This window comes from Artemia franciscana, chromosome 18, assembly GCF_032884065.1.
Source record: "Artemia franciscana chromosome 18, ASM3288406v1, whole genome shotgun sequence".
Classification (NCBI taxonomy): domain Eukaryota; kingdom Metazoa; phylum Arthropoda; class Branchiopoda; order Anostraca; family Artemiidae; genus Artemia; species Artemia franciscana.
In genome coordinates, this window is record NC_088880.1 from 6,777,533 (window position 1) to 6,804,633 (window position 27,101).

The 27,101-nt window shown below is 34.8% G+C and overlaps 1 protein-coding gene across 3 annotated transcripts in view; it reads left to right on the plus strand.

Annotated features, from left to right (window-relative positions):
* The window catches only part of LOC136038548 (protein krueppel-like), a 77,173-nt gene that overhangs the window by 13,071 nt on the left and 37,001 nt on the right, over positions 1-27,101 (plus strand). The window contains exon 1 of one of the 3 annotated variants that reach the window (XM_065721711.1): positions 18,056-18,236. The exons of 1 other annotated variant lie outside the window; for it this stretch is intronic. Coding sequence is in view for 1 of the 2 variants with exons in the window: in XM_065721708.1 (XP_065577780.1) it covers positions 23,720-23,747 (28 nt within the window). In the remaining variant the exon portion in view is untranslated. Of the gene's footprint in view, positions 1-18,055; positions 18,237-23,603; positions 23,748-27,101 lie in introns of those variants that run through there. One more of the 3 variants, XM_065721708.1, reaches the window with a different exon arrangement.

A 27,101-nucleotide genomic window follows, 5' to 3' on the forward strand; every position in this document is an offset into this window, starting at 1 on the left:
AAAGGTCTCCATTCGCTTTTTCCTCAAGGGGTTTCAACTGAGAGGGGGAATATCTTTAGATTATTTGAGCCCACCTCCTTTAGATTCAAAAATACATTTTATTACAATTTGATCAGAAAAATATCTGTTTTTGGTATTTTTATGGGGAAAACAATAAAAGTTCCCCCTCCCCAAATTTTCATAAATTAGTTCCCATCTCTCCCTATTTTTATGTAAAATACTGACTAATGCCCTGTCTTGAATTAATTCTTACAAGAAATACTTTGTTTGCTTGTAATATGGCCGCAGATTTAAAGTTTTTTTTTAGATTAGAACAGATTTTACTATAATTGGGATTTAGCTAGCCCTACTTTAAGTAAATCAAAATTGGTCATAACATTTTCCTGCCAATTAGAGAATTTTATTAAAATTCTGTTAGGCTCAAATTAGCGATAGGCTTGAGTATTACCAAAATTTCATTATGAATGGGCCTGAAATTATCTTTTATGTTTTTGGTTTTTTTTTCAAAATTTGTCTTCAAAAAAAATTAAAAACCTTATCCTTGCAATTTTGGGGGATAGTTTTCATATCACAAACCTTGATTTATCAGCAATGTACCATAGTTCTTGAGTACAGGTATCTATCCAGAGGAGGAACCTCGTGGCAAGGATCCCCTGTAAAGATATACTGTAAAGATAGGGAACTGTCATCAATCAGTTTGTTTGCACTAGTTTTATAGATATTGTTCATTGCAAGTATTAACTTTGCTCTTTATCCTCGTCAGAAAAAAAACTTTCTTTGTAAATTAACCACGGACAAAGGTGTCATTACAATTGTATTCAGGGTAGACCTAGAAACCCATATATTAAAGGAAGGCGAATAAGATTGTAAAAAAGCATTACCCTTGCCATTATTGGGAAAAGTATTCCCATTGCAAACCTAAATATGTCAATTGGCCTTATCTAAATTCTAATAATTGGACTTATCCAAATCTAAATATGTAATTGGCCTTAGTCCTTGAGTGCGGGTTCCTATCCAGAGGAGGGGGATCGTGGCAAGGATCCCACGAAATCCTGAAATTTTCAATGTTTTTGGACTCTTTCACATTATCAGATTATTTCTATTAATCCCCCCCCATAAACAAAAATCCTGCCACTATGCCTGCCTAAAAAGGTATCAATAGATTGTTTATGTTTATTTTCTCCTTCCAAAAAGAATGCCCTTCTTCGCGTGCCGCTCATTGATATCCTCATATATATTTATTGGTTTATTTCGTTTTTTGAATGTGACATCTCTATCCTTGGTTGACATTAAAATTGGTTAGCTATTACTGATAGGCGTGTCTCAAAGACAGAAAAACGAATAAGGGATTAGAACTGTTTAGAACACGAAAGCTGAATTTTAAAATAAAGAGAAATAACTCAATTTAGATAGAAAGTGTCAGACTGTAGATGCGATTCAAACTATGCTAGTTCTAACAATTGATGAGAAGAGTACAGGTAAAAAATAATTTCTTTCTTATACCATCTTAGGCAAGTTGAATTTAGATAGAAGTGTCATCGATCTGTGAGGGAGCATGGGGGGCTGGACTCCCTCTAGATCTGAAAAACATCTTTTTCGGAATATTATCGAAAAATTCATTTTAGTATTTTTGATTTGATAAAATTGAAAAAATTTGACCCCCTCCCTAGATACTGAAAAATACGCCCGCCCCCCTAAAATCTTATAAATTGACGCCAGCAACAGGAAGGATTGGTTGTCTATTGTCGGTTAAACAGGTAACAAAGAGAGTGCACATGAAATCTGCTTGTTTCACCTGATTAAATGCAACTTACACAGCCTTTATATCTTAGAAAATCGATAATTCAATTTTTGATGAAAGGTGATTGCGGTGATTGAAGGTGATTGCGGGCACCTAACTCAGAAAAAAACAAAAGTAGTAAAAAAAAAGAAGAAAACAAAAGCCAAAACATATGGAACCAAGAATATATAGCTAAAAAAATATAGCTAATATTAAGAATATAAGTTATATGAAGTTATAATATAATTTAGTTATAATATAAGTTTATATATATATATATATATATATATATATATATATATATATATATATATATGTATATATATATATATATATATATATATATATATATAATATTATATAAGAATATAGAGAATATAGTATAAAGAATATTATATAAGAATATAAAGCTTATTTTAAGAATATATAGCTTTAGTTTGAAGGTGTAGTTATTGGTTTTAACGGTTCACCCTGGCTAAAACTTTAAAACATGTAACTTTTTCGCATGCTGACCAATGATCTATGCAGCGTAGGTATCGATCTCCTGATTTTCAGCCTTCAGCTGATAGTACAGTGCGCAGTTGGGGGCAAATTATCCGACGCTTCCCCTGTTTTTCCGACAAAACCGACATTTTGTCGATGGTAATGTCGAACAAAAAAGTTGTGTACTGCCCTAAAACCCATTTAAATTGGCTAAAAAATCTCAAGATTTTGATGGGACATCTTTGGGGGAAAAGGGCGTGGAAAGAAGCTTGCTACCCCCAATCTGTTTGGTCACTTAAGAAGGGTACTATAACTTTTAATTTCCATTCGAATGAGCCTCTTTCCGATATTTAGGACCATTGGAAAAAATGGTCCAGACCACTGGAAAAACAACAACAGCAACAACAAAACAAATACATACGCATCCGTGATCTTTCGTCAGGCTAAAAAAAATCCACATTTTTGCAGATGGGAGCTTGAAACCTCGACTATTAATTTTTGTCATCTTTATTCATTTATTATTATTGTTATTGCTATTTCTATTATTATCTTTATTTCTATCGATTTGTTGATTATAATAAAAGATATAAAATAGAATTTGAATTTCATACTCTGTTGAATGTTTAATTACATTTAATTTGAATTAGACGAAGAAATTTCCTGTCCTTTCCATTTTTGGGAGGTAATAATATTTTTTTTTGTGTGTGTGTAAAACTTTGGTATTTGGGATTAGTAATTGTTTTACTGATATTAGGCTATCAAAAGAAAAAAAAATCGTGATATAAACTTTTACTTTTTCCAAATTCAGTTCCATTAATCATACAAAGTAAATGTAAACAAGTATTTTGGAAAGTTCTTTTTCTCAGGGAGAAAAAACACCTTAAGCCACAGTTTAATCAGGGGATCTTTGTTTTAGTTTCATTACTTATACCGTTTGGATTCAAATGTGTCGCAAATTATTGTTCCATTTTTCGACGAAGGAAAAACGGCTCATAGTTTCTAAGGAGTCAGTAAAAACCTATAATTTCATTAGAAAAGTTATGACTCATTGTGAAAATGATTCATAATTAGTAATAGAAAATGGCAAAATCGAAAACTGCAAAGACCTGACCTTGCTGACCAAGCACGGACGCTAGAATTAATTTTGGGCCAGGGGCTTAATACTTCAAGGTGGGCGAGGTGAGCAAAAAAATGACTATATTCTAGTATAGTTTAGTATAATCTGGACATTTACAGTTTCTAAGGAGCTGGGATATCTCTATGGTCGAGGCTAGGGGAAAGGGGTGCTTTGGCCCCAGGGAGTCAATACAGATCTTTTTGTTGTAGAGATTAACAGTCACCACAGTAGTAATGCCTCAATCTATTTGATGAGAGCCGTATCGCTTCAAATCCCGACCATGACACTTTTGTTTAAACTTCTTCACAACCTTTTTCACGATTTATTTAGTTCTTAGGTAATAGTGAAAGTTTACTTATGTTAAGGATGACGAATTCTAACGTGACTTGCTTCTCCAGGGACCTGCGGGGGGTCCCTGCCTGAAAATAAGGAGGACACTCGTGGGAATTTACATAATACTTTAATAAATTCCATTTCCCTTCACGGCGTTTTTTTTCAAAGCTTTTTTTTCTTTTTAAGATTTTATTTTCTTTCAAGTTGTTTTTCTCAGGAAACCTTTATATTCCAAAGATTTTATGTCAACATTAGGATTCGGAAGGGATTCCCCCTCAATGGAATTGAGCGCTAGCCAGCTGGACTATGAAAGCCTTTCTAAAATTTTGATTCGGCTAATAAACTCTACATAATAAGGTGTTTCCCAATCGGGGAGCTTATTGTCTCACTTTTACATTTGGTATGCCCATGCGTCTTAAGTAATGCTTTAGAGAGTGTTATCAGATAATATTGGGGCTTCTTCATAACATATTTTTGTAGTAATAGAGTCTTTACTCTATTGGAACTTGAATGTACTCTCAGAAGTAAAATAAAAGCGAGGCTATCATTACGGCTAGAATATGATACACCTTCATATACGTTCAAAACTCTTTCTTTTCCTCTTCACCACGCAGAATTTTACACTTATATTAAGGGCATTCTTGAATGAGCATCCTTATGTAAATAGGCTAAAAAGTACTTCAATTGGGTAAACGATTACCTATCGAAGTTCTATCCTGAAACAAGAAATCTAAAGAATGAAGGCTTTCGCACATACAAAATTTTATTAATAAAAAAATGTTGTAAAATCATGAAATCACTGAAGAAGCAGTTAAAATTGAACAACAGAAAAAACAAAACGTAAAAAAAACTTATAAGAATAAAGTATAAGCAAAAAGAACTATGAATTAAAAAAGGCTGTAAGCCTACCAACCAATTCCACTGGGGAGTCATAGCATTCAATCCAACCGGGGAGCCCCCTAGTAAGCGATTCCAACGGGCCCCAAACCTAACCAATGGGGGCCCCTAGCAACCGATTTCAGAAGGGGGTTGCTGTTAGAGATAAATTTAAACCTTATTAAGAGTTATGTCTGAGAGGTCTTTATGAAAATACGTTATTTCTTTGACCGGGTGTTGAATTTCAGTCCCCCCTCTGAAAAATTATTTTAATAATTCCCACCTTGACTCTAAGCTGTAGAACATGTTAGTCCAAGCAATTCACGCCACCATGGCAATATGTGCCTGACCCTTGGCATCCCGGTGATACATATTATCATTCCTAAGATATCTTCCAAATATTTTCTTGTTAAAACTCATACATTAAATCCATTGATTCACTTTTTTTGCAAGCCACTCCCAATGCACCATGTCAATTTACGCCACCATTCCACACTATTACTGACCCTCCGGCACACTCTAGCACCCTCTTCATCATTCCTAAGATATTTTCCAGATATTTTCTCTTCAAAATCATGCATCATGTTTATTGGTTTATGTTTTAACAAGCCAACCCTCCGTGATGCATCGTAACATTTCACTCCACCGTGTCAAACTAAAACTGACCCCTCTGTCACCCCTCTTCATTTCTAAGATATTTTCATGATAAAATCACACATTAAATTCAACGGCTCGTGTTTCTGCAACTCAGCACTTCATGATACACCATGACCAATCGGTTTGTCGGAAAAACAGTCACCATGCCACACTATGACTGGGCCCTCTGGCACCCTCTAGCACCCCCGCATTATTCTAAGACACATTCCAGATATTTTCTTGATAAAAATCATGCATTAAATCCAATGGCTCATGTTTTCACAAGCCACCCCCAACGTGAAACATCATGTCAATTCGCCCACTCTGTCACACTATTACTGCCTCTCTGGAACTCTCTGTTACCCCCTCACCATTCCTAAGACACTTTCTAGATATTTTATTTTTAGAAATGGTACTTTAAGGGCGTGATTAAGTGGACTGATGGAATTCGAAAATCCCATGTTAAAATAAAAAATTTATATAAAGAGTACTCAAGCATTCATTAGCGGAAGATACCGCTTTTAATATCAGGCCGTAGCTTCTTGAAGATACTACAAAGTGTTTGCTAGGATTTTGTTCTATTTCCTCTAATTGCTAAGAAATCTTAGAAAATGTCTCGCTCTTTTTCAAAAATGTATTCTATGAAGGGTATATCTTTTAGAACAAAACCGGTACTATCATGAGCAGAAGACAATAACCTGTAAGATGATTGCCACTAATTTTTCGATGTATTTTCCTGTTTTCCAACAGTCCCATAGAATATTTTCAGCTACCTGAAATTTTTACAAGTTTTTTGCCAGAAAGAATCGTTTCCAATCGCTGATAACATCCCTAGAGAACAGATTGACAAGCTGGTATAATTAATCTGCTATTTCCGCCAATGAATAAGTGCTATTTGAAGGGTTTTTGACAATAAGCGCTCTCTAGAGAATCGAGAGACAGAAGGCTACCCTAACTTTGATTTTGAACCTCGTTGTTTTCAAGTTCACTTAATCAAGCCCTTAAATCCATTGGCTCATGTTTTCGCCACCCATTCCCAACTTGATTGACCATGTCAATTCACGCTACAGTGCCACACTATGACTGGGCCCTATGGCACCCTTTAGCACCCCTCACCATTTCCAAGACATTTTTCAGATATTTTCTTGTTAAAAATCATGTATTAAATCCATTGGTTTATGTTTTCGCAGGCCACCCTCAACATGATACATCATGTCGATTCACGTCTCTGTGACACACTATGACACTCTCTTGCGCGCATTATCATGCCCAAGAGTTTTCAACCTTTTTCCTCACAAAGAAACTCTATAAACTAAAAATGACCATCGTTTTAGTTTGAACAGCGGAAATTCGCCATTTCATTGTTAGATTCTGACATTCCATGACAATTCCCAGTCTGTGGCACTTAGTAGCTAGCATATGGCATATGGCATCCACTGGCATGCATTATCACACCTAAAGTATTTTCAGACATTTTTCATACAAAAATAACCGTTCAAACTAGAAACTATCAGTTAAACGTAAAGTAAAATTCCCAACAGCATCTCTTTTGATGATTCCTAGCAAATGACGCCAGTATGGCACACAATCGCTAGCATATGGCATCCTCTGGCATGCATTATCACACCTAAAGCACTTTCAGACATTTTCCTACAAAATAACTGTTTACAATAAACAACAAAGAGAGATAAAACTCTACAAAAAGAAAACTTCAAACGAGACGACGGCCAGTAGAGAGGAAAGACTAAAACAACGCGGATCTTTAAAGACTAAAACAACAGCACAATCTTGTGCTGAGGACGCCTTGTTTGGATACAGGCGAAATATCCGCGTTGTTTTAGTCTTTCCTCTCTACTGGCCGTCGTCTCGTTTGAACTTTTCTTTTTGTAGAGTTTTATCTCTCTTTGTTGTTTATTGTCATGTCTGGCCAGTTCGGCTTAAGAACTTTCAACTGTTTACAGAAAAATCGAACATCTAAACTTAAGGGGGAAATCCCAATAGCGTCTCTTCTGATTACTCCTAGCATTTGACGCCAGCGTGGCACACTGTATGTTGTTGTTTTTTTTCGTGAAACTTGTTGCAAGTTAATTTGTCTTTTTAAAACTAGTTGTAGGTTGATTTTTCTTCGTGAAACTTGTTGCATATGTGTTATTTCTTCAAGAAACTTAATGTAGCTTGATTTATATATTCAAAAAACTTGTTATATTTTTATTTCTTCTTTGTGAAACTTGTTACATGTTGATTTTTCTCTTCGTGAAACCGGTTTTGTTCGTGAAGCTAGTTCCGCGCTGATTTTCGTTCGGGAAACTTAATTTATCCTGATATATTTTTTGGTGAAACATGCATGTTTTTTTTTGTTCGTGAAACTTGTTGCTTGCTGATTTATTGTTCGGGAAATATAATGTATGTTGATATTTTCTTCGTGAAACTTCTTGCAGGTTGATTTTACTTTGTGAAATTTGTTGCATCTTGATTTCTTTTTCTTCGTGAAACATGATGTGTGCTGATTTTTGCTCGTGAAACTTGTTGCATGTGGATAATTTCTTCAAGAAATTTAATGTATCTTGATCTATGACTTTGAGAAATTTGTTATATTTTTATTTCCCATTCATGAAACTTTTTTCATGTTGATTTGTCTCTCTGTGAAACCGGTTTTGTTCATAGAACTTGTTGCTTACTGATTTTTATTCGTGAAACTCAATTTATCTTGATATTTTTCTTCGTGAAACTTGTTGTGTGTTGATTTATTCTTTCGTGATGCTTGATTTATCATGATATTTTTCTTCGTGAAACTCGTTTCATATTGTTTTTTTCTTCGTGAAACATAATGAATGCTGATTTTTGTTTGTGAAACTTATTGCAGGTGGAAACTTAATGTTTTTTATGACTCTGGTTAAAAGAAGCTTTTGTTTTTGAACAGCTATTCAATCGAATTCCGAGGACAGCATTTCATTTTGCCTTTAAAGAAAAAATTCTTGGCGATTTAGTTAATCTGATTAAAATGATTGTTTTAAAGTTTGGGGCGAATACTATGTGGGGGCCCAGAACCAGGGGCCAATTTCCAGTATTTTTATTGGGGGGCTAGAGGGGTCTATATACAGATAATCAAGGGGCATGGGATACATAATAATTTTTTCTCCACATTATTAGGGGGAAACTATTCCCCCTAAACTACGCCCCTGCCCAGGAAAAGGGCACAAATTGATCGACTATGTCTTAAAAAATTACGTATAGTCGGAAAAGACCACTAGATATCAGGGTTTACTTCTGAGAGAGACCTTTCTCAATTTTTTACGGTCATCTATTCTTTATGATGAGGTTGGCGGAAATTTATAGTCACAATCAAAGCCGTATCCAGGATTCTGTTCAAGGGGTGGGACTTGCAGAAAAATTTTATAATCACATCAAAGAAATTGTTATTTAATTACGTTTATACAAGTTAGACAAACGTTTTCTGAGGGGGAGGGGGTCTAATACCCTCTAAATCTCACCCTCTTTGTATACGGCCTTGTTTATCCTATTGTCTATCTTTGTTCTGATTACTGGTACTGCTTTAGATTTACCCCAACTAGCCTATTAGTTAACCCCTTGGATCTTGACAGAGTGAAATGTGAAATTCCAAATGTTTCTTTACTTTCTTATGGAAATAAATTTAATTTTATTTCTCTTTGACTAACTCTGAACCCTATTGAAGCAGAATCTGACTAGATATCAGTGTTTAGGATTGAAGGAGCCCTTTCCCAACTTTCTACTATACATTATTTATGAGGTGACTGGGGAAAAGATATGGTCCGCTGCTTGACTTCTGATACTGCCTCTGATTTGCCCCAACTAACCTAGCATTTGACCCTTGCATCTTAACAGAGCTTGAAATTCTTGAATGAAAGTGTTTCTACTTTAAATGTGAATAATTTTTTTTTTTTTTTAATTACCTCAGAAAGTTTTGAAGCAAATTCTGGCCATTATCTTGAACGTTTGTAAAGTTTTCCAGAGCAAGCGATCATAAATAAATATTTATTCCAAATTGTAAGTATCTTTACAATTAATGAAGAAATAATTATTGATTGCCGAAAGTCAAATACTTAAACTACGCACTAGAGTGTGATCCCTTATCATACTGCAATGATGAACAAATATTTGATTTATTGCGAACAAATTTGGAATTTCCGACTTTTGCTGGATTTATTACTCAAATGTCAGATTTTTCATTTATTTTCATTTAGAAGTTGGTGGAAAATCGTTATTTCTAATTTTTGCTAAAATAGACAAACAATGTAATTGCCTTTTCAGACCGATTTTTAATCGGATGCAAGCTTGAAAGTGGTTCCTTGTTTCCAGAATTGTTTTTTTTAAATAAAAAAAAATAAAATAAGAGAAGGAAACGTCTTAAAAATACTTTTTATTAATTTCTTTTCTTTTTTTTTTTAGAGATCAGCTTATGTTCTCTTCTAGGCATCACAGGAGAAGTTAACTCATAAGACTTTTTTTTAAAGAAATCTTAAATGGTAAAAAAGGACAATAAAGAATTACACACTACGCATTACGCTTGACAATAAAAAATTAGTCCTAGGAAAAGGACAATATTTCAAAAAATTGACGCTCCTAAAAATTTCCCTGTCCGAAGGGCCATTAAACAAATCTTGGGTAAAATGGGTCCATTGTATTATACGGAAACTCGAGAATTTGGGCCAGATATGCATGCAGAAGGAGGGGCTTCAGGCCTTTTACTCATGACTGCTGATTTTCTTAAAATCTTCACTATTTTCTCAATCATTCCCAATATTTTTCATAAGAATTTCCCCGCGTCTCACTTTTTGTTTGTTTGTGGCCTACCTCCTCAAAATACGCCCCTCCCAAAATAAGCTGTTTATGTTTCATGTTAGGGATTTAATATGTTCAGTCTTAAAATTCCAGAGGAAAATCCCCCTTTGTTCCTCAAATTCTGGACTGTCACTAAATATTTCTCGTCGAGGTACATGTTTCCGGGGGAGGAGAAAATTTGCTAGTGCATAAGAAAAGGAACGAACTATATGGAAATCATGAAAAATCTATTAGATACATTAAATCATTTTTTCTTGGGGAGGAGGGGAATCAGGATTATGTGTATTTAGGAGGGTACTCACAACTGGGAGCCTTCTCTTGCTCTATTTCTGGCACTCTACTTATCTGGGTTAAAACAGCTTTTGTCTGCTTGATTGAACAAATTTGTGACCATTTTCTCTATAGAATTCCAAATGTCCTTCCCCAACAGTAGAAACGAATTCTAACAAAGGGAATAGAAATATAAATGACATTTTGGTACAAAAACCTTCCAAATGTCAAAAATCCCGTATGATAAAGTATTTTTTAATGAAGCCGTTATTCAATTTATTCAAAAGTAAATATTATTGCGATCAAACTGCATTATTGATTTGACTTCGGGAGTTGGGTATGCCACTATTGTGTGGCACTGTCAATCTCACTTCAAAGGAGAAGGTTTATCAGAGCAAGTCGCTTTCGTTTTGATTCATTCATAACAGCTGCTTTCTGTTGTCTAAGCTCTTATTTTGATTTGTAATTGTACTTTTATTGCTTTTCAAGTTTCCGTTATCTGTCTTTCTGAAAGATAGTTGAAAGATAAGGGATTCCAAATGCATGTGCTAGTTTTTCTTTTAGTTCTGAACTACCTTATATACTGAAAAGTCAGGTTAAGATGAGCACTCAAGTCTCAGTCAAGTCTCAGACACATTATTGGAGGCACACGACTGGGGGTGGGGTGGGCGGGTGCTCTGGATCTAGCTTTCTGCTTTCGGTTGTCTATGCTCTATGAACCACCTTACATACTGAGAAGTCAAGTTAAGATGAGCACTCAAGTCTCAGTTAAAAAAAGACACATTATTAGAGGCACATGACTGGGGGGGGGGGGCTATGGATATAGCTTACTAAATCTCCCTGTTTTTTCATTATTTCCATGTAATGTTGTCAAATAGCTAAATTTAGAGAAGGAAAGAATTTTTTTCAATATTTTCTAAATGAAGGTGCAACACAGGTATCTTTTTTTCAAATTCTAGGGGGCCGTTTACCCAACTTTCCTCCCCAATCTGCACTCTTGTTTCCATGTAACTCACCTGTTTCTGCGTTTTGATACATTTTGGTCCCCTGAAATGTAGGCCATCCCAAACAAATTATTGAGTAGCCTACATGTTGGAATGCATAAATGTGCAACGATTATGGCCTTTGCGGGGGAATAAATAGGATTTTTTTTAAAGGTAACAGGGTTGTATCCAGGATTTTTTTAGGGGGGGCATACGTTTTACTTTGTTTGTTTGCCTGTCTTTGCTTAGGTTTCTTTTCTTTAAGTTTGACACCTACTACTGACATTGTTGACTGCACATCCACTTGCCCAATCCCAACCATCAGATTTTAGTTTCACTGTCCTCAGTGCTTTTATTTTTTTATATCTTTCGTCGAACTTAATTTACATTGCCTGTCACGCCTGTAGGAATTTGCAGCAGAGGAACGGAGCATATTCGTTACTGCTGCGAAAGTACGTGTCGTAAAATTCATTGAAAATACGAAACAAATCGTGAGAATCGTGGCATATCCGGAACATGTTCGAGTCCAAAGGTCTCCCCGTATCCTTGGGCTCTCCTCAAATTATTCATTCATTTTTAAAGTCGAAGCCGCACATTTTCTTCAGAGGAAGGGGTATGATTGCAGATAACCCATTGTTAACACTTTTCTTTAAAATATAAAATTATGTGTTAAGCATAAGGCGGTAATACCAAGTGGTCCGTTGGGGAAAAAGGGGAGTCAGGGAGATTGTGACTCCTATATTTCGTAAAATACCTTTTTTGATATTTCTATTGAATAAAATAACAGTTCATAGGTTTCGAAAGAAACTTTTTTCGTATCTCCATTTGTAATAATTGGTAAAAATCCGGTATTTATTGGTTATATAATAAACACTCGAAAAGTGAACTTTTGATTAAGCTAATGAAATAAAACAAAATATTATGAAAATATAATACTTTACTAGGAAAATTGTGAAATTACAAGTTAGAATTATGTACCCAGAACGCAGAAATGTCGTTAAGAATCGCATTAAAAGGGGGTCTTCCTTCTGCCTTTACTGCCGCCCACCACATGTACTCTACTAAGTATGATTGTATATAATGGCAGGATGTACCTCGGTGCCGTTGATTACGCCACTTTACAGAACTCCACATTCTCTCTACTTTTTGGGTAGAGGCACCACAAAATTATTTTTGTGGTTCACTTGCAAGTGAGTGAAACCTGCTTGTTCCAGCTCAGTTTTGTTGTAGCCCTTCCAACAATCTGTAATGATTCTTATTCCATCTGATCTTTGCCATCCAAATGATCGAGAGTATAAAGAAGTTACTTAAAGAAACTTTTTTCGTATCTCCATTTGTAACAATTGATAAAAACAAATCCTTGTCCATTCCTTAAGGCCGTATCCAGGGGAGGGGGGTACTAATTTTGTACCCCGAAATGTTTTGTCTAACTCGTAAAAAAGTAACAAAAATGCATATAAACAAATTTTTGAAGCGTTTTGTAAATTTTGATATTAGCCCCCTCCCCAAGCGAAAATATCCTCTCCCGTACAAAAATCCTGGATAAGGCCTTGCCCTCCCTGCATTTTCATAAATTGGCACCCTTGGATAACGCTCCGCTACCCCAAAGGTGTTTGTACACACCATCCCCTCTACTCCAACAAATTTCCTTTGGACATTGTTTTTACCACTTTCTTTAGAATATAATGATTTGAGTTGCACTTGCAAGAGTTCTAATACGGTAATCATTTGGAAACGAGAAATTCTTAGAAGCGATGATTGGCAATTTATATGTCATCTTTTAATCAATACTCATGTTACCAGGTAGGGCTAACTTCATCTTCCTGAGCCCGGAGAGAAGGGGGACAATCAGAGTACAATAAAAAGGGATAGGGGAGTTATGCTTGACGATCGAATTCTTCTTTCTAAAGCTGGAAGGGAGTTTATTTCTCGGATTTCATTGGAAATGCGATTAACAGTTGGTCATTCTACTGAATAAATAGTTCTATAATCCCTTTACTTTATATAGATGTGATCGATTCGACATGGGACGTTTGTACGTTTTTAGGAAAAAAAATTCCACTGAAATTCTTTCTACGTTTGCACAGTGAAAATGAATAAAAGGATTTGATTTTGAATGGAATAATAGCCTACCGTTTCAAATTTTATTGCCAAAATTTCCGTTAGGAATGTTTTTTTTTAGACTCGAACAATATTCTTTATTAGCTTTTAATACGATTCTCCTTGTATAAACCATTATTTATTGTAGTTGAAACATGACTTGAACTTTCATGACATGACTTTCAGGTTCAACCTTACCGCCTTCAGTTTCGATTTGCTCACAACTCCCCTGCATTCTACAAAACTCTTGCTTTCGAGATTTCAATATTTTTGTAAATGGTCCCATAATTTCCTGTATTTTATTGAATTTGCCTTTTTCGATAATTTTTTCAAGCTGTGACGGCCCCCAAAATAGCCAGCTTTAAGACAACTAGGTTCTAGACCAGGATATTTCATTTGGAGCTCCCTGGAACCCTTCCGCAAAAAGTTTTTAGAAATTTCATGAGAAAGAGTACTTGAGAGTCACCTTTCTTAAATCTCAATGTTCTCTTTATTCCCTCATAATTTTCTTAATTGTTTTGCATTACTCGCTTTTTCCAAGGCCCTCCCCCTCTTTCTCCTGAAACATCAATCCTGAAATAAATTTTTGCTTATATAGGTACACCAGGGGGGGGGGTTTAAGATCTTCGTTTTTTTGTTTTTTTTTGCGAAAGATAGAGAGAGAGAGAGAGAGAGAGAGAGAGAGAGAGAGAGAGAGAGAGAGAGAGAAAGTATACTAATATTTTTCGGTTCTGAAGACTATTGAACAAAAATAGTTTGTTGAATAGAAAGTAATAGCAGTATTACTGTGTCCAATAGCACGCGGAGGGGGGGATCGTACAGGTCCCCCTTCCAGTATTGACAAAACCACGTAAACCATGTAAAGTAATTGCCTTGTTGTTTTTTGGTACGTTTTATGAATTGTGATGCGCTGAGGTAACGCTTCTCTTCTGTCATCATGTACATGACCATATTTTTTTTCGGCTCTATTTGTCGCTCCTTACTACAGTTCGTTACCACGAACTGTTTGATAATATCAAACTAGATTGTACGGAGGATTTGTTTAGGGAGGTGGTGGCTCATTTATGAAGCCAGTTACTCAATTTTTTTGTCATTAATTTGCATAATTTGCATATTTAGAGGGGAAAAAAGGGTAAATGGAAACTCCATTTACAGCCTAAATGTTGAATAATTTATTAACTGATTAAATTAGATACATCTTTTGATATTGCTAGCTTACTCAATTATAAAAGGAGTTGATCACCTATCATTTAAACTATTAAATCAAATTTAAACATCAGATTTTGAAGGGAGGTGACCCAAACGCAACCCCATTCACAGCTCCGATTTTAAGTGACTAGAAATGGATTTCTTGATTGACTACTGGACAAGTTTATATGGTGAGGGGATGCCAAGGGGAGGGTTAGAGGTCGAGGAGTTTGCCCCAACATTTCCCCCCCCTCTAGTTTTCAGAAGTATAACTTGTTGTATTTTCATTTAGAAAAAAACTGTTTTGCTCTAAAATTTTAAAAGCTCACTTTTGTTTTCAAAAAGCAGATTTTGAAAACTCATATCTTCATTAAAAAAAAAAGTTGAAAAATTTTCACCCCGGCTCCTAATTTTTCATGGATTGGCGTACCCTGGAAATAGCAACATTTCAGGAGATTCGAAAACTGATTTGACTTGTTATTAGCTTACTTGATTAACAGAAGTAACAATCTTCATCATTAGAGTTATTAACTGCTCATTATATTTATATCTCCAAGACATTTTTTTATATTTCTGTTGAAAAATACCTCTTTTTTGGTACTTTTACTGTAAGAATACCTTAGTCTTGTCTAAAAAATTGAAGCAACAATAAAATCGCCCCCTACATTTGAAAAAGGAAGTTAAACCTATATATTTTCTTGACTTGACACCTATATGAATATGTTCTACAGTACATAATTCTGAAGTATTTATTTAATATGATTTATTTGCCAAATTCAATAAATATTTTTTAAATAATCAAATATATCTGAATAATAATAATTTATTATCCAAGAAAAGAACTATTTGGGTCATAATTACCTTATTCGACTAGGAAAAGTAACCCTGTTCAGTATTTAAGATAAAAAAAAATTGAATTTTTTGAAAAACTTGTCGTTTCCTAAACTTGTTAAAATTGTTCCTATAAATTGTTCAAAATTTGATTTTTTCAATATTATAAGCCTGAATATGTTCAAAAAATAAATCTATGTTTGTTCCACAAAATAGAATTCTTAAATATTCATTAAATTGATTTAAATTTATGTGTTCAATTAGATAGTACTTAAATATGAAATGTATCTAATCAATTATAATTCCTCATCATCGCATGTACTAGGCTACTAGAGCCATAATTAGCTTGTTCAATTACAAAAAGTAACTATGTCTATTATTTAGCTAAAAGAGAAGGTCAATTTCTTTTATTTTTATCAAAATTTTTTATTTAATATTAATTACAACTTTAAATGACTTTATTTCATTGCTTTGAAACTTTCTCGGTTACAATACACTTAACTAAAATTATCTAAACCTAAAACAACTAACTAAACTAAAACTAATCATTTCATTTAGAAAATTGATTTATTTGATTTTATTGAAAAATCACCAGTTTATTTTAAAACTTGATTGGTTGTAACATTTTTCTTAATACTGAGAATCATATAAGCGAAAAATTTTGAGTTTACTGATAAATTCCCTTCGGATCATCCCAGCAATGCAATAAAACCATAAATCTTTTTTTTTTGCTTACTAATAATTATAATTGCCGATCGTCTATTGGCTTTTTTGTAATATTATTGTGAGCCAATCGGAAACAGAAATGGTTTTAAGGGGAAAGGGTTACTTATTATTCTAGTAGAAAGGGTTAATTATCCTAACAATGGATTAGTCGGAAGCTTTTCACTGCAGGCCGGCCTATCAAAATCAATCGGTTCTTATGAAGGTGAATTATGTTTAGTCCTAGCACAAAGTGTTCTATACCAAACAGGAATGATTTTGAGTGGTCGACTGCCCGTATATCAAACAATAAGATATACGAAACTGTATGGTTTGATCCCCCTTTCTAAGATTGTAATAAAAAAAAGGTAAAACACATTTTGGTTATCTATCTGGGGCAAAAAAAGTAAAGCACATTTTGGTCATCCATCTGGGGTTGAAAAAAGGTAAAGCGCATTTTGGTCATCCATCTGGGGCGAAAAAGGTAAAGGGCATTTTGGCCATCCACCTGGGGCGAAAAAAGGTAAAACACATTTTGTCATCCATCTTGGGTTAAAAATAAGGTTAAATTGCACTTTGGTCATCCATCTGGAGCAAAAAAAAAAAGCAAAGCGCATTTTGGTCATCAATCTGGAGCGAAATGAGAAGCGATTCATCACCAAATGGGGTGGGAAGTGATTTAAGGGAAATCAGGCTTCATGGGAAGGGATAAAGAGTGAAGCTTTGAACAGATCAAGGGGTTGAGAAGCGTGCGTGGCTCACTTGATATCAGGTGGCTTGATGCTCCAGTAAGCTGTTAGTAGTAGCAGTAATAATTTTCAGCGTCAATACCGTAGTCAAAGGAGTTTGAAAGGGGACTGAAGGTCTAAGTACCTTTTATAAGTCAATATTATGATAATAATATGACTATTTAACACCGTCTTTTCGGTTATATCCCCTCTACTCTCTAACTAGTATAAGTCGGAACCGCTGTAAATAAAGTCGTGTGGGGATTAAAAGGAAAACTAAAGGTAGGAGTGGATAAAAACCGACAGCTACTGATTTTTGGCTTAAAAAATATTGATTTTAGCGTAAAATATTTTGAAAATATCTCCTAGTGCGATCCTCTTCTGGAGATGATGTCCACCCCCTTCTATAAGGGAGGAGTTGAATTGGAGGAGGAGGTTTAAATTGCGAAAGCAATTTAGTTTTTGTCACATTACTTCTTAAGTATGTGCATTGGACGTGACCTTCCAACCATTTTTCTAGGAAAGGGAAGAGGTACGTAGACAAGGGGACCTTGGGGCCCAGATTTCCTCCAAAATCCAAGTTTTTCCGAATTTATTGGTACTTCTTATTCAGGTTAGTAAACTAAGGTTTTTTTTAGTCCGTCACCCCCTCCCCAAAAAAACACAATATTTTTACGTGCCTGGAAAGTGTGCCCTCTTTGACTTTAATTTTTATTTCTGTTAACCATACTAACGTCTGACCATGCACTTTATAACCTTGAATTTGATTCTTCTTTTTTACCATGTAGCTAACCGCAAAGTAGTGTCATTACCCTGGACTTTTTTCTATTTACTAAAAAGATAATGTTTTTTCAAACGAAACTCTTTCGCTGTTTATTTTCAATTTTTAAGCAAATTCTGAAATTTTGGCTGCACGATCTCGGTCACATTATCGGTCATGTCTAATGTTAGGTAACATTGTTGGGGCTTTTTCCAAAATATTGGATAATACCATCAAGAGAAAGTGATTTCTGACAAATTTATTTGTAATTTTTCTTTAGTTCTATCCGAATTTTGAAAGCCTTAATAACCTTCAGAGTAATGAGGTCAAAACGCGAATCGAATAATCAGAAGAAAGCTTGCAATTCCTGTAGGCGCATATGTGACTTCACGCTTATCAATCAACCGTGACATGCAAAAATTTTTGCATTACCATGAGATATTGATCAATGTTGTCCTTGGCGTTTCCTCTTGTTACCACCCTCTCTTTGAAGATCAACCCTCTTAATCTGGCAAGTGGAAAAGAAGATGGTGGTAGAAAGAGATAGTTAGGATTGTGAATTGGTTGGATAAGGGTTGGCCAGGTCATAACTGAGGCTGATGAAAAGGATTAAATATAGACAATAGAAGTAAGTATAATCTTAACCGTGCTCAGAGCAGTGGTGAAGGAGGCCTAAGCCTCCTGACTCCTAAAGCTCCTCAAATTTATGGGCACTTCTCATTAGAATCATAAATTTTTTTATTAATAACACCCCTCCAAAAAAAAACAGAATCCTGTGTATCTGCATGACTTGAGCTTTTGGTAAATGTTTACTTTCGTCACAAGCTTTTTGTTGTACTTCATTCAAGCACTCCTAGAATTAGCATGCCTAAGTACTATAGAATCTTATGTACTATAGTATATTACTATAGTTATTATAGTTATTACTATAGTATCTTGTTCGCAACATTGTTTCCAGTTTAGACAGCTTGTGACAAAACTAAACATTTACCATGAAATATCTTACCATTCAACAAACATAGCCTAATGGTTGCTTTCATGACCAAGTGCATCCCAGCACCCCCCCCCCCCACCCATTCCTCATGCGGTCAAATGAGGGTAAATATATGACTGTCCATATTATTGACTTATCAATATAGTGAATATAGGCTACTAATCGATGCCTTTTTTATGCTCTTCACGGATACAACAATCACTTCTATCGAAAATTTTAATTCAAGTACTTTTTGACATAATCTAACCTAACCTAAATTAACCTTATTAAAGTAATTTTGGCACTGAGAAAATGTAGTGTTATTTTGTCGAAAACAGTGCTGAGAAAAGGTAGTTTAATTTTGTCGGAAAATGACCGATAACTCATGCTTTAATTGAAAATTCGTCATTTTTAAGAGCTCAAAAAGTGCTTAAATATGAATTTTGCGACAGAAGCGATTATATTATTCGTAAAGAGCCTAAAATAAGGTATTGAGTGGCATGTTCACTTTATTCTAATTCAATAATATGGACAGTCATATATTTATCATTTAAAATAATCTGAATTTGAAGAAAAAATGGGATTTTCAGATTTATAATTATAGTGCTTCCTTCAAACCGAAAATTATGTGTTTTCGAATCAGTTTTGGTTGCTTATTATCTCAGTTTTTTCAACATAGTCTAAGGCTCTACAAAACCCTTAGAGGGGACTGGGGATTAATTCTGAAAATCCCAAACAATCTCATGAAAATGAACAAAAATCCGCAAAATTCAGCAAACTCATGAAAATGAACAAAAATCCGCAAAATTCAGCAAACTCATGAAAATGAACATCATCAAAATAAAAATGAATAGTTATTCTGGTTGGGGGGGGGGGATAAGGTTTTTTACCTGCGTTTTAAGACCAATCTGTGAGTCAGAGAACTATGTTTTTCTTAGAGAAATAGTCTCTTTACCTAAATTTTCATAACCAATTTATGAGTCTGGGAATTGTATTTCGTGGAGGGGCTTAAGCCACGTGGCTTTCTTCCTTGATAAACCCCTGCATCACTTAGAAATTTGTTTAAAAAATTATCAAAGAGAATCAAAAATTTGTTTATGTGAAATTTTGTTACTTAATATGAGCCGGCTAGCTGTTTTTGGAAGGGGGGGGGGTAGACCTGGTTACAACCCCCTGGATGCAGGCTTGTGTATAGTTGCTATTACACTGTGTATCATTTGTTTGTTATAGTGGCTATATGTAATGCTCGATCAGAATTTCAGGGCAAAATTAAAATTTTTTGTTTCTCTGTTTTAAGAAAAATGGTTTAACAACCTTGTTCTTTCCTTGCATCAGTCACCTGAGTAGTGTTGATCTAAAACCTGAATTTGTCTAATGGGTAAAATTGGGATAAATCCTTGACGATGGGCTTTTTGCTATGTCAGAAAAAGTAGTTGAGTTAGGAGAATGAAAATTCAGGAATTTAGAGGCTAAGTTGGGGGAAGGATCATGCAAAAAATTTCTTCCTTCCTCTTCACATAAATTCTTCCTGGTTTAACTACTTTTATTTTTGGTTTTAGTCCTTCAGAATCCCTTTGAATGTGTTCAGAACTTCCTCCCATTTTTCGAAACCTAAGCGGCAATTTTTTAAAATCACCTCCAGTCATATGCCCAGGAGGTGTTGGGCCCGAGCCATGCATCCCATGGTTTTGACTCCTCCTAGACAACATTTTTTTTCAGATAAGTTGTCCGCTTTTACAAATACTCATCCAAAGAATACACATTACTATGTGCCTGATACTTCCCCCCAAATCAAGCAATCATTACTATTTGAGTTGCAACCAGTTTCTTGTTAATGTTTTAGCATACACAAATCAAAATGATGGCAATTGTAAAACAGCGCAAGGTAAAACAGCAGTAGTCATTACGTGAGAATTCATTGTGCACTTATCGGTTATATAATAGACAATCGGGAAGTGGAGTTCGATTTATGCTAATGAAATGAAAGAAAATATGATGAATATATAACAGTTTAGAAACAAATTTGGGCTAAATATTTGCACATGAGGGGTGGGGATAAAGCATAGCATATATTAAATAAGTAAACTAACCATTGTTGTACTTAATACATGCTATGCTTACCCCCACCCCCCACTAATGTTCAAATGTATAGCCCAAATTTGTTTGCACAAACAAAACCAAAATACAAACGATATACTAAAATAAAAAATAGCTACAATTTATTTTGCAACCAAACCAAAGCTAATTGTGTCGTATAAAGAAGTTTCTTGTGTCATGCTCGCATTATGCGCGATCGAAATTGCATAATGTCTATTATATAACCGATGAGTTCTATTCATTGATCCAAAAAAAATATTAAGGGTTTTAACCCCTCACAGATTACCCTGTCTCGTCCATTATAAGCTTTTTTATTTTTTGCGGCCAAACTATTTTGAATTGATCGGGGGGTCTTGCCGTAACTTGTATTGCTTGGATAAGAAATCCGAATAAAGGACATAAAACTAAAAACTGATGCCTACTTTTCCAGGAATCTTAGAAAAACCATTTTTGGTTTAAACACCCGCACAAAAACCCGTTTTTTGCCGGAGATACAGATATTCATATTGAATAAATTTAATGAACTTTAGTCGAAATTTTATTTTTTTATCTATTAAATGGAGTAGAATTTTCTTTTCAAAATTCAGGAAAGGGCAGTCCTTAAAATTGTTTTGCATCCCTGCTAGGGAAAAACTAAAAAATAGCTCAATGAAAATATCATTTGAGCAATTTGGCAGCTTTGGGAATTTTTGGGGTGCTACCCACATTGATTAAAAACTTTGCCGATACAGAGGGAAGTATCTTTTTAAAAATCAGATTTCATAATAAAACCACAGAATCTCAATAGCTCTCGATGATAGCTAGTCCCCTGGGAGAATTGTCCTTTGTCCTTGAGAATGCTAGCCAATGCTGATACTTGCAAAATGATTTTAAGGCGTTGAATCCCCTTAATCCATTATAAGTTGACTGTCTAGCCATTAGATACGTGTTCATCACTGTCTTGACAAAACATTCCTTGGAAGAATTTTATTAAATCTATTTATAATAAAAACGGTGTTTTAATAAGGTACAACGAAATAACAGAATATGATTGCTAATGAGACTTTTGAACAGTTCAAAATATTGCTGGAGATATTGTTGATGTATTTTCGAGCGAGATTATAACTAAAACTTCTCAATATCTTCATAAGAAAAGCCAATGCAGGGGTGTAAATTTTTGTGGTATATGGAGGCAGTTTGTGCCTCTATACCCCATTTCACTGCCTCTAGACCTAATCAGCTCTTTACTTTTTGTTCGTCTGCTCCAACCACTGGTGTCATTTTTTTTTGGGGGGGGTGGTGTTAAAAAAATTATATAGCCCATGCACCTTGATTCTCCAGATATGGACCCCTCTTGCCCCCCCCCCCCATAAAAATGCTGGAGGTACGTTCTGGCTCCGAAACTTTGAAACACAGGCAATATTAATGATTACTTTGCGATTATGATCATATCCTTTTTGTATGAAATATATATGCTGTTTTTCATACAATACATTTTGCAACTCATTTTGACTTAATTCTATCCTCTGTTGGATTTTTGCCAGTCCACCCTTCTTTAATCCTTCTATTAGAAAATAAGTTAACCCCCCTCTCACCCCATCTTCGGATTTTTGAATTTAAGCCAAAGAATAACGGTGGATTACTTTCGTGTTTTACAGTTTGGTTTTGCGTGTATACTTACTTTAAAGCTTGAAACACCGTTTTGAATTTTTGTCGTATTTTAAGATCCGATTTTTAATTTTGCTTCTCAATTGCTGGGTTTCTGCTAATTGTTTGCTTCTTTGTTGGTTAATAATTCTGTTTCTACGCGGTTTCCCCTTTGGCTACTTAAAAATTATGAGTTTTAAGACCAGTATCCCAATTTCATCATGTTACGACATTGAACCGTGGAAACAAAGTGAAACTAATTTATTAAGTTTGACAACGCTTATCCTTTCTTTAAAAAATCAAACATTGCTATTCTGTTGATTCCCGAGGACAACGACACCTTCTTGAACCTTATTTGTTGATTTTTTTACATATTTTTGCTGAAATTTCACCCAGGCTTGTTTATTTTAATACCAACCTGCAAATGAAGCTCTTTCATGAAAAAATGGGATTCTCAATTTTTACCAATTCTTTAAGAGGTACTTGTATATTATTCAGAACACAAAAAGTGAAGTTTGTTTTTTTCGTGGAGCAAACTACGATCCAGGTACATTTTAATGAAACATTTTATATAAAGGTGTGCTTAGGATAAAGTAGGTATTTGATATAATGCACACCCCCCCTCTAATGTGCAAATATATAGCCCGAATTTTTGATAAAGCTAATGAAATAAAACAAAATATGTTGAAAATATAATATTTTATTAGGGAAATTGTAAAATTACAACTTGGAATTATGTACCCAGACCGCAGACATGTCGAAAAATAATAATCTTCATTTCAAAATCCATGTTCATATCACTATGCCTAGCAAACTAAATTGAGTTTTGTCTTTGTGGCTATAAAACCGAATTTTCTCAGCAAAATTCTTGAGTGTGTTCTGAATTGAAGCAATTGAATAATGAACAAGTACTAAATATTTCATTAAAATGTGCCTGTATCGTATTTTGTTTCACGAAAGAACCTAGCTTCACTTATTGAGTGTGTCCTGAATAATACAATTAAGATATAATAATTATATTATATTAATTAAGATATAATAATTAAGATACTTTAAGATATAATATGGTTGTAAAAGTTTCCGCTTAACTGATTCAAAAAATTGGGTTTGTTTTCAGTGTCCTAGGTACTTAAGCTAAATTCCGAAGTCATCAGAAAAAAGCTATACCTCAATCATTATTTTGGAAATGAGTAACGCAACCCTTAAACACCTCCCGCTCCGTGTTTTAACCAATCACAGCTCGTCTTACTGTTAGTTTGCTCCGGTTTCCAGTTTTTTTTCTTTCTCCAGTTTAGTGTTATTTTGATAAGAAGCAAAGAAGGATGGCGTAGTTCTATTATTTTTTGTTTATTTAATTAATTACCACGCGTGACAGAGATTGTTTTAATGGGATAATTGGAAAGAATAACAGCGGAATGTCTTGTGCTACTGAAAAAGATTGTGGTACGTTTGTTTTGATAAAGTTATTATTGTTTTGTCTATATCAGAAATTTTGTCAGTTTTGCAAAATCAACGATCTATGTATAAAACAGAGCGTTGAGCTATTGCACCTGGCTCGTACGCAGGGGGGGGGGCTTCGGGCCCGCCCCCCCTCCGAAATTTTGTGAAATATTTAATTTCCCCATGGTTTCTTGGGATTTCTGGCAAAAGTAGGACATTTATTAAGAATCTAGATACACATGTGAAGCCTTTTTTGGGGAATTTTACAGCATGCAATTATCCAGTCAAGTCACTGCCCAATTATTAACCCATTTTCTGTCTAACTTTGCACCCTCTTTGAAGAAATTAGCAATTGTACTGTTATTTTTTTTTTCGTAAAGAGAGTTTGCTTTCCACAGCAAAATAGAATTATCCTTGATATTAGGGTTTTCACCCCCCCCCCCCTTTTCAGGATAAAGTACAGCTTTTAATGGATCAATTTTGGAAACTATCATTTTTCATTAAAATCTACGTTTTGAAATAGAAGAACTACCCCCCACAGCATCCATATTGCACTGTTAACCCTAAAATTTCCCTTTCAGTGGGATATAATAGAGTAATCACTGGTTCTAAATCGCTATGAACATAACCTGAGCCTAAAACGTGCTTTTGAGGCTTCAGTCTTCTTCCCCCCATCCGCTACAATACTACAGATTAAAGTTAATTTGTATTTTCCCATATCCGTGCTTTTTGCGTTACTAAATAAAAAAAGCGCTAATTTATATCTGCTGTTTCGAAGGTTTTGCCCCCCCCCCCCCGAAAAAAAATTCCTGCGTACGTGCCTGTATTGCACTTACTAGATTGTGTGTAAATGGTGGTAAATATTGAGCTTTAATAAAAAAGAGACAAGAGCCTCCTCCAGAAATCCAAAATTTTCTTTAATTTCTCGGCACTTCCTATTTAAGTTATTAAATTATTATTTTATCATCACCCTAAATTTGACTTTATTATAGGCACTCCCTCTAGTTTTTGTGTTTATTATTCTCATCCTGCTCGGCATTCCCACGTGCCTGCTTGTGATTTATCAGGGCTTAGATATCGAAATATCGATTGAAAAATTAAAAAAAAAAATTGTAGTATGGTCTCAATAGCCTCTTTCCCCCTTGGTATTAGTGCTTTCTAGTGGCAATGTGTAGGCTAGTTTATTTTAAAGCAATACATTGTAGATAACCCTAAGGTAGCTTAGTATGTGCTTGTAATTTTTATGGACATTTGCGCTTAGTCAGAACTTTTGTGAAAGATGAGAATTGTTCGGAGTTGGAAGAGTTCTGGGTTAAATGCGCCCGACTTGGGCAAATACAAAAAAAATTGTATAAAATACAAAAAAATACACATGTTTCGGGGACAAAAAATAGTCGAATGAAATAGCAAAAAAAAAAAATCCAATATTTAGGGGGGAGAGATAGCCAGGGGCGAATCTTCATTTTATTGGGCGGGGCAAGAGGGGTCCCTGTCCGGATAGTCAAGGGGCATAGGATGTATAAGTTTTTCTCCAAACTATTGGGGGACGAAGTTCACCACCTCTTTTACTAAAAAACGACGCTCCTGGAGGTAGCCCAAATGAGGTTTCTCACTCAGTTTCATTGAATAGTCAGCAAAAGTATATTACAGGGCTGAAATCTTATTGGGGAAAATAACCCTTTAGATTCTCCATTCAATGTTCTTTCAAAATACAATAGTTGTAATCACGTCCACCCCCCCTCCACCGCTAATGGAGTCGGATATAGCCATAGGCTATATGAAAAATTAGTCGCTTTTTTGTTCCAAATATCGCCTGTTGCTTTTTTGTTTTGGGAGGGTGGGGGTATTGTAGGGGTTACAAATAAAACTTTGAAAACGTATAAGAAATGTGTCAATATTTTTTTGCTGCATTTTATACGAGTCAGACTACAATTTCGGACTGCTACAAATAGCAATTTTGTCTTACCAGACAGTTATTTTTTAAACACGTTTTAAGTTTTCGGTCACTGTGGACTGAGATTCGTTCTTCACTAAACTGCAGCTATCGCTGCAACCTTGATTATACTACTTTCTTCACACGTTTAGAATTTGGAGCCTACATTTCAATATATGCTTTCTTTTAGTGTTTAAACGGTAAAAGATTGGGGTAGCCTACTATTTTAAACTGGCTGTCATCATTAACACCAATACTTGTATACTTAGTAATAATATATCTTTTGATCAAATACATTACAAAAAAGTAATTATTTGTAAATATTTGCGCTTGTAATACAAGAAAACATTCCCCAAAAGAGTTAATCTTTGAGCTTTTGAGATTGTAATTTACCTATGAACCTTTGACTCAATTTAAGAAAGGTTTAAATAAATATTTAATTAGAAAATATATGGAACTGGTTAAGTTTTCTGTCGAATTGAGGATTATAATCTATAGGTCAAATCGTAAGGCAAAGTGCAAATTAACAACGCAATTCGTTCATTTCAAAAGCGATAATGCAAAAGGCGTTACACTGGATGACGTTTTTGAAAAAAGGGGGTTCCACGATTGTTTAACAGGGATTGTCTAAACAACTCACTTGTATTTTTATGACTCGTAGAAGGTTGTGTGCCTGATACTTTTAACCCCACAGAGACCCAAAAGATCCATTTTTAGAAGTCCCCTGGGAGTTTGATATGTCATATCTAGGAAAATATCCCTCAAGGCGTATACCCTACTTATTTGAAAGAAGGTAAAAAACAAAAAAATATGTTTGTTTTTTTTTCAAATTATTTTTGACTTTTGACTTTTTTATTTACATAATAAACAAAAATATAAACTATTACTGATATGAATCGCTACGCTTGGGAAAATTTACATTTTGCCAACGCGTATCGTTATTATTAGTTATTATTATTATAATTATTGTTATAATAACGTTTATCGTTATTATTTAATAACATGTAGCGTTATTACTAGAAGCTGTTTTGTAAAAGTACCAAGGATACTGAAAATGAATTTAACTTTTTTTTTTTCAATTGGTTTGGAAATTTACTTAATACTTCTTAGTATGCAGAGTCTCTGCATACTAAGTATCTAGTATGCGATGGTCTCTGTAGCGCAGTTACCGATTTGCTAATGCTCTACCTTGGGCTGGGAGTGCTACAAGGATGGGGGCAAATCATCCAATGATTCCCGTTTATTTTCCCAAATATCTCCAGAAAATCAGTTGGAACTGGTTCAAGTCTGGTTGAGTTGACATAATTACGCCACTGACTCCCGCCTTAAAGCAAATAAATGGTGACAACAGGATTCAAACCCCAGCTCCCAAGGACATATGATTGACATATGAAGTCCGGCGTGCCAACCACTCGGCTAGGAAA